An 8,859-nucleotide genomic window follows, 5' to 3' on the forward strand; every position below is an offset into this window, starting at 1 on the left:
CACCTTAGGTGTATGTGGCTGGTGCCTTTGCCACTTGAGCCACAGGCGCCGAGCCCATCTTCCCTCTTTAATCCATTTTCCACAATGTAGCCAGAGTCATCGTTGGAAAATATGGTGTGAGAGTTCTAAGAGATCTGCTTTAAAAAACACAAAATTATTATAGTACACCATAGTGCAGAAATTTCCTTATTTCATGTGCCTTTGGGGATGAATTTGTGTAGGGAGAAGGAAGGAGCTGGATCATCTCAAGGTGACTATGATATGAACATTGCCACAAAAGCATCTTCGTGTGTATCCGAAAGCCTGTCAACTTGTCTGATACTGATTTGTTTTTTGTAGGTGTACAGGGTTCATATTTCAGAAGGTTGGAAAGTTGGCTGCAACAGCTGTGGGAGGTGGATTTTTTCTTCTTCAGGTCTGTATGCCAAATGTTCTTAGATGTCTTAATTGGAGTGTGCCCCATTTCTTTCTGGGGCTCTAACAGAAGAAAGTGGTATTGGAAGAGGCTCTAGACTCAGTGCCTGTAATTCTAGCACTGAGAGGCCATGGTGGGCTGATTGCGTGAGCTCAGGAGTTCAAAACCAGCCTGATCAAAGAGCAAGACCCCATCTCTAATAAAAATAGAAAAACCTAGTTAGGCCTGGTGGCACATGCCTGTAGTGCCTGATACTTGAGAGGCTGAGGCAAAAGCATCTCTTGAGCCCAAGAGTTTGAGGTTGCTATCATTTATAATGACCCCACAGCACTCTACCCTTTTCGTGAATCAGAGCTGGAAGGGGAACAAACCAGAGTGGAATTGGTGGGGAATGAGGAAAATATAGCACAAGAGAAGACATGGAAAGAAAGGATGGGACTGGGAAGACTGAGCTGATGGCTACAGCCAGCACCAAAGCATAAAATCAGCTTTATTTTATAGTATCTCCACAAGGTTGTCCAGGGGAAAGTAGCATAGACAAAATGGGGAAATAGCATAAACTAAAGACATAGTTTTGGTCTTAAAGTACAATAGGAAAATATAAATGACTTTAACAAAGGCAGATCATCTTGTTAATGGTTTCTGCTCAACTTCGTTAACATATGACAAGAAGGGGCCATGCTCAATCGGGTAGGGTGCTGGCCCCGGCCCCATATGGCCCCATATGCGGGAGGTGGTGGGTTCAAATCCAGCCCTGGCCAAAAACTACAAAAAAAAAAAATATATATGACAAGAAGCAGGAAGGGGAAGATCAGGATGATCTCAGTGTAGTTAATAAAACAAAGGTAAATCTTGGGCAGCACCTGTGGCTCAGTGGGTAGGGTGCCAGCCCTGTATGCTGAGGGTGGCCGGTTCAAACCTGGCCCCAGCCAAACTGCAACAAAAAAACAGCTGGGTGTTGTGGGGGACCCCTGTAGTCCCAGCTACTTGGGAGGCTGAGGCAAGAGAATTGCCTAAGCCCAGAATTTGGAGGTTGCTGTGAGCTGTGTAACACCAGGGCACTCTACTGAGGGTGACAAGCCTGAGACTGTCTCTACAAAAAAAAAAAAAAAAAAAAAGGAAAACTATGTGACTTAGTGGTTACTACTTAACTTCTTAACTTTGATAGCATGTGACAAGGAGAAAGAAGGGAGAGATTTCAAGGATCTCTGCATAGTTAACCAGACAAAGAAAGGGCTACAAGACTTTTGGCAGAGGGAGCATGAAGAAAGGAATGTGGCTATTTTAGGAACAGAGGAGAAGCAGTTGGGCATTCATTCTCTGAATGTTCCCCAGGCTGTGAAGGCCCTGCCAGTCTCATAGCCCAATCGCTACATACCCTGGGCAACTGAGTGAAACTCTGTTTCACAAAAAAGGGAGAGGCTGTAGAAAGGACCTTCAAAATGACATTGCGGTGTTGGTTAAGTCCAGTATTCAATGAGTAGAGGGATATCTCCTTGCTAGGGGAGATGGGATGTAGGGAGTCTTTGGTGAGCACTTATGTTATCTGTCACCATAGGGCTGAGGGTAGGGGGCAGGCATGATATTGGGAGATCCTTTAATCAAATTTGTTAATTACTTTCAAAAATTCAGTTGAAATTTTTCTTTTTTTTTTTTATTCATTTTCGAGACAGACTCTCACTGTGTCACCCTTAGTAGATTGCTGTGGCATCACAGCTCATAGCAACCTCAAACTCTTGAGTTTAAGTGATTCTCTTGCCTCAGCCTCCAGAGTAGCTGGGACTACAGACGCCCACCACAACCACACCACCTGGCTATTTTTTGGTTGCAGTTGTCATTGTTGTTTAGCTGACTCAGGCTGGTTTCAAACTCACCAACTTCGGTGTATGTGGCTGGTGCTGTAACCACTGTGCTATGGGTGCCCAGCCTGAGTTGAAATTTTTATTGGAATTTCATTGGAACCATATATTTAAATTGGGGAAGAATTAAGTATCTTTTATGATATTGAGTCGCCTATCTGTGAACATGAATTTTCTCTCCAATTTTTTAGGTCTTTTTGAATATTTTTGAACAGATTTTTATTATTTTTCCATACAGATGTCTGTACTTCAGTTTTATTTATAGATGTATTATTATAACTTTAATTGCTCTGGTGGATGATGTTTCTAAAACTACACAGTCTAATTTATGCTAGTTTGTTGAGGTAACGTTGATATTTTGTATTTCTCTTATAGCCAGCCACCTTGCTAAAGTCTCTTATTTCTGAATTATCTGAGATTCTTTGGGGTTTTGTCTGAAATTAATTGCTTTTGCTTACCAACCTGTAGGTAATTTCCAGCATTTTTTTAAACTTTCCAGCCCACATGTGCAGGCAGCCCATCCTGTGTTCTGATTTCAATCACTACAGAACAGCAACACTTATGGCGAATGTGCTCTTCTGGAAGCATGATGTTAATCTTGGCCTGAAGAGGGTACTACACAGACCTTGCGGGGGGAGGGGCTTTCTTTTCCCAGTTTTGCTGTTGTGTTTTGCTTCTTAGCTCCTACAGTGTATAAATATGACACAGTTTGTTTATTCATGTAAAGCTACTATGACAGGAGCTGCCATTCCAAAGGTAATATTAATGGGATGTGCAATTTCAGTGTTGGTAGGTGATGACAATTTGTTCCAGGAAAAAGACTATCAGTTAACACTCTCAGGAACAGTATATGAGTATCTGTTTCCCAACATCCTTCCCAACACTGAATATTGTCAATCTTTTATTTTTTGTGCAATATGATAAAATGTGTCAGAAACAAAACATTAATACTTATTAAAGTGAAGTTCTTATACAGATTGGAAATTTAGAACAGCCACTTGAAAAAAATGGATAAATTATGTGCTTTTCCTTGTATGTCTATCATGAAGTTGCCCATGATAAATCTCTGGAAGCACATGCTAAGATTCCTTTCTGAGCAACTGGTATCTTTTCTCCTGTTAAGCAACAGTGCTTTCTGTCTGACAGCCTTGCTGTGTTCACATTGTCAAGAAACTTAGACATTCATAGGCAAATTGACTTCTCAGAGTTGATCTGTGGAAACATTGGTGTTGGCTATAAGTGCCAGCTCTTCACCTTTCATCTTGTCCTCTCTACTCTTATTTTCATTTTACCATTTTAGTTTTAAGCTAACTTAAAACTTTCTAAGGGGGATGAGAGTATAAATAAATTAAAATAATTGCTAGCAGTTATTTACAGTGCAAGGCTAGGTCCTTGCATATAGAGTGGATGCCATCTTCATATAAATAATCAGATGGCAAATGCTTCCAAAAATGGAAAGCAGTCTACTTCATGATTAATACTGACAAAAAACATATAACAATACTCTGCTTCTCATTTCTTATTGTCATTGTGGTTGAAACTGAAGCTTGCAAACCATACTGGGTATATCAAAGTTGACTGGCAGCGGGTAGAGAAGGACATGAAGAAAGCCAAAGAACAGCTGAAGATTCGTAAGAGCAACCAGATACCTACTGAGGTCAAGAGCAAAGCTGAGGAGGTGAGACTTGTTTATATGCAATATGAGAAGGGTTCATACAATTTTGTGTGTAAAAATGGGGTAGACATACCAATATCTCAGTAATGGACAAGTCTTAAAGATTATAAGGAAGTTGGAATAATGAGACAAAAGCCTAACTTGGAATATCTTCACTTCAGAAGGATTTTTTGAGAATCTAGATAATTAAACTGTTTGGTACCTCTTGTGTGAGACTGCAAAGTGATATAGTCCTTGTCCCTGTTCATTTCTAGATTGATTTTGAATCATATTTTGTCTCCATGCACACATATCTCTGAAACATTCATACTGTGCTTGTTCTACAGAAGACAAGTCCTGGAGTCAGCACTCTTTCTGTGAAGGGCCAGATAGTAAATGTTTTCAGTATAATGGTGATTCTACTGTATAGTGTGAAAATAGGCATAGATGATATATGAACAAGTGGGTGTGGCTGTGTTGCAATAAAACCTTAATTTAAAACATGTTTGGCCCATGAGCTTGTATTATGCTAACCCCTGATCTAGAGCATAAATCAGGTTAGGTCATACTTACTGGCACGGGAGGGACAAAAGAAGTCCTTTCCTCTTTTTTTTTTTTCCCATGGCTATATAAACCTTTATTGTATAGGTAGGAGGGTGGGTCATAATTTATTTTATTTTTTTTTTTTTTGAGACAGAGCCTCAAGCTGTCCCCCTGGGCAGAGTGCCGTGGCATTACAGCTCACAGCAACCTCCATCTCCAGGGCTCAAGCGAGTCTCCTGCCTCCGCCTCCCAGGTAGCTGGGACCACAGGCGCCCGCCACAACGCCCGGCTATTTTTTTTGGTTGCAGCCATCATTGTTGTTTTGGCGGGTCCGGGCTGGGGATTCGAACCCGCCACCTTAGGTGTACGTGGCTGGCGCCTTAGCTGGTTGAGCTACAGGCGCCGAGCCGTCATAATTTATTTAACAAATCTCTTGTTAGAAGTCCTTCCTCTTTAAAAGGATGTCTTTTGCTACTACTTTATTACTTTTAGAAATATGTCAGATGTCCCAAAGAAATAAGTGCAGTGAACTAGGAAGAAATAAACCAAGATGAGGGTGTGAAGAAGGGCGCTAGTACCTTCTACAGCCTGCAGTGATAAAATTATACCACTAGCTCCCTCTAGATTTGCAGGGAAAAAAGTAGTCATGTACTGAGTGGCTTTTCGTGCTAGGCACTGGGGACTTACAGGTAAATAAACCAGTCTTTGTCCTTGAGGTAATCATGTTCTAGTACCAGTGACAGAAAAAGGTCATATAATTAAATAGAATAGGTGGTAGTAGATGAGGTATTTAGGTTAAACATGGCAAAATAAAACACACGCCTTTATCTTTTATTCCTTCTGCATTATTTCTGAATGATAGTAACAACATATAAAACGTCATACCCACAAGGATCAAGAGAATAGGAGAGGAACACCAGTACACAACAAATGTCAGCAAAGTTTTGGAAGTAGGAAAACAGATAATTGAGTGGTAATTGAGTTAGCAGAGTAGAAAAACAATGAACAGATGACAGCACAGCAATACCAGGTACATGGTGACAGTCTCTGTATGATGGCAAGTGGTCAGTCAAAGCTGTGCCTTTACCTAGAATGGGAAAGTTCCAAAGGTAGGTAGCTGGTATTCTCTTCCTTGTGTCCCTTGCACTCAATTTCCAGGTTACAAAAGTTATACTTTTTATTTCACTGAAACATTATTCAAACATTTATATGAGTAATACATGATTATTAAAAACTTTTAAAATAACACCAGAAGTATATATAATAAGTGTAATATAAGGTTAATGTTTGACTGTTAACAAGCTGTTGACTTACGGAGGGGAGCTTGTCATAAACTAACCAGATGATTTGGAATTGATTCATTCCACAAATTATTTATGTTCTTGTTCCTGGCCCAGCACTGTCACAGGCCTTGGGGATATTGTGGCTGATCCTCCACTCATAGAGGCCATAGTCTGATTTGGGAAGTAGGATGAACATGAAGTTCACTGTTTAGCAAAAATGTCACTTCAGTGAGACCAGTTTTAATGGAGGGGTGGTTTAGCAAAAGGGTCACTTCAGTGAGATCAGTTTTAATGGGCTGGTGGAGTTGAAGGTGGTACAATAGCAAGTTGAAGAAAGTATAGGAAGTAAGAAAGTAAACATAATAAAGGCAGTTATTTCAGGAATTTATGTGATTTTTTTTTTCCATATGAGGCCAGATGGCAGAAGTGCCCTATTTAGGGAAATGTGGAGGTCCAGGAGAATTAAGGGATATGGAAATGGTACAGGAAGACATAGGCATGTTGGGAGTGAGGGGACTTTTGAAGGTAAGGAGACAGTAATCCAGAATGGTCAGGGAATGCCAATGTGTGTCTAAGTGATTTGTAGATGAAATCACTGTAGTTGAGTTCAAGAAATAGTCAGGGCAGGGTGCTTGATGTGGTGTTCATATAAACACTTTCTTGGCTCTGCACCTGTAGCTCAAGTGGCTAAGGCACCAGCCACATACACCTGAGCTGACAGGTTCGAATCCAGCCCAGGCCTGCCAAACTACAATGATGGCTGCAACCAAAAAATAGTCAGGCATTGTGGTGGGTGCCTATAGTCCCAGCTACTTGGAAGGCTGAGGCAAGAGAATTGTTTAAGCCCAGGATGTGGAAGTTGCTGTGAGCTGCTGTGAGTGATGTCACGGCACTCTACCCAGGGCAACAGCTTGAGGCTCTGTCTCAAAAAAAAAAAAAAAAAAAAACAAAAAAAACACTTTCTTTCTTTTTTTGTTGCAGTTTGGCTGGGGCTGGGTTTGAACCCGCCACCCTCAATATATGGGACTGGCGCCCTACCCACTGAGCCACAAGCACTGCCTCATATAAACACTTTCTAACATGGAGGTTATACTTGGGAGGAAGAGGAACTTACCGAAGTTCTCTCTGAAGTGGGGTTGGCAGTATGAAGTGGTCAGTAGATTGATAGAGCACAGACAATGGAACCCTAAAGGGCACCCAGGTACATGCTCTGAACCTTAGGTGAGTGAGAATTTTTGCTGGAAGGTAAAAGAGAGGCAGGAAACTTTCAGAGTTTAAGAAAATAAGGATCTCATCTGTTAATCATCCTTGGATGTAATGAAGTGTGAGGAGAATTCATAGCATCTACTTGAAAGGAGGTCTCAGAGAGGAATGGAGGGGCAGACAGGTGGACAAGCAGATAGAGGGATTTGGGGGAGAGACTTCACAGAATGGACAGCCTCCCTTGGAGGGTAGATGTCAAGGAGAATGGACGAAGCAAAATTGGAAATGAGAATTGCCTCTGTAACCAGTTTATTTAGTGATGCTTCACTCTTTCCTCATAACTGTCCGCACGAACTCCGTGTGCTCTTGTCCTTGTGTAAACTCACAGGTGACTCCCTTAGGATCTGTAAGTAGCATTACTAAAAGCAGAATCTGAGGAGTTGTCCTTGACTTCTGATTCCTCCTCATTCCCCATATGGCCAATACATCCAGTTACTAAGTCCTGTCTTAAAAACATTTCTTGAGGGCAGTGCCCATGGCTCAGTGGGTAGGGCACCAGCCCCATATACTGAGAGTGGCCAGTTCAAACCCAGCCCCGGCCAAACTGCAACAAAAGATAGCCAGGCATTGTGGCAGGCACCTGTGGTCCCAGCTACTTGGGAGGCTGAGCAGGAGAATCACCTAAACCCAGGAATTGGAGGTTGCTGTGAGCTGTGACACCATGACACTCTACTGAGGGCGACAAAGTGAGACTCTGTCTCTACAAAAAAAAGTCTCTTGAATTTGATCACTCTATGCTAGCACCTCTGCTACCACCCTGATTCAAATAACTATTTTTCTCACCAGCCCTGATTCCCATAAGGCTCCCTATAGACTTATTCTCCACACAATGGCCAGTGGTCATATTCACATGTAAGTCAATTCATTGACTCCATTGTTATTTGGTAAAGTGCAAACTCCTAAAAGGCAAAGGGATTAACATCTTTAGCAAGATAATTTATTGTACTATTTTCTATTCCCAGGTGGTGTCATTTGTGAAGAAGAATGTTCTAGTGACTGGGGGATTTTTCGGAGGCTTTCTGCTTGGCATGGCATCCTAAGAAGAAAGACTTCACTTCCATTGTTGCTGGTTTTTCCAGCCAGCAGCTTCTACACTCCATTGTAGGATACCAAGTCTCTCTTCTTCCTCTTCTCCTGTGCCTTCTTCCCTGCCATGGCAATTCTGAATGGCTTCTCTAGGCATATGTCGGTACAAGTTAATACAGCCCTACCTTGAGCTTGGTGGTGGCAGAAGAGACAATAGAGACATTAGCTCTCCTCCTAGTACACTCCCCCACTTCGCCAATCTGTAGGTCAGCAAGAATGTTCCTTGTCCTTCTACATAAGATACTTACCAGAACATGTTGCAAGATGGTTCACCACAGAGGATGAGTGGATTCTCAAAGGTTATCTCAAACTGTTGATTTGGAAAAGAAATGTGCACATAGTTTATTATGTGCTGCATGGAAAGGAACTGAATACATTTGCCTTTAAGCATGAAAGATTTTGGTATCCTGGTGTCTATTTTCATTTTTAGCTGGTTTTAGATTGCAGAAAGAGAGCTATTTATATTTGCTATAATTACCCTGACAAAAGTGGCATTGTAAGTACTATGAATGAAAAATCTGAATATGGAAAAGTAGGAGCTGTGCTGAAGGAATGATATTTGGTGGGAATGTCTTTAGGGAAACCAGCTGTTATAAATACATTGTTGGAGGCTCGGCACCTGTGGCTCAAGTGGCTAAGGCGCCAGCCACATACACTAAGGTGGTGGGTTCAAATCCAGCCTGGGCCCACCAAACAACAATGATGGCTGCAACCAAAAAAAAAAAAATAGCCAGGCATTGTGGCAGGTGCCTATGG

At 41.7% G+C, this 8,859-nt stretch overlaps 1 protein-coding gene across 1 annotated transcript in view; it reads left to right on the forward strand.

The window, feature by feature from the left end:
• Positions 1-8,498, forward strand: part of FUNDC2 (FUN14 domain containing 2) — a 20,748-nt gene extending 12,250 nt beyond the window's left edge. Inside the window, exons 3-5 of the mRNA XM_003802736.3 lie at positions 340-415; positions 3,821-3,952; positions 7,980-8,498. Of these exons, the coding sequence (XP_003802784.1) occupies positions 340-415; positions 3,821-3,952; positions 7,980-8,057 (286 nt within the window). The 3' untranslated portion in view covers positions 8,058-8,498. The remainder of the gene's footprint in view (positions 1-339; positions 416-3,820; positions 3,953-7,979) is intronic.
• Positions 8,499-8,859: the final 361 nt, after the last annotated feature.

The sequence above is a fragment of the Otolemur garnettii genome, unplaced genomic scaffold, assembly GCF_000181295.1.
Source record: "Otolemur garnettii isolate 467f Iridium unplaced genomic scaffold, OtoGar3 scaffold00259, whole genome shotgun sequence".
Lineage (NCBI taxonomy): Eukaryota > Metazoa > Chordata > Mammalia > Primates > Galagidae > Otolemur > Otolemur garnettii.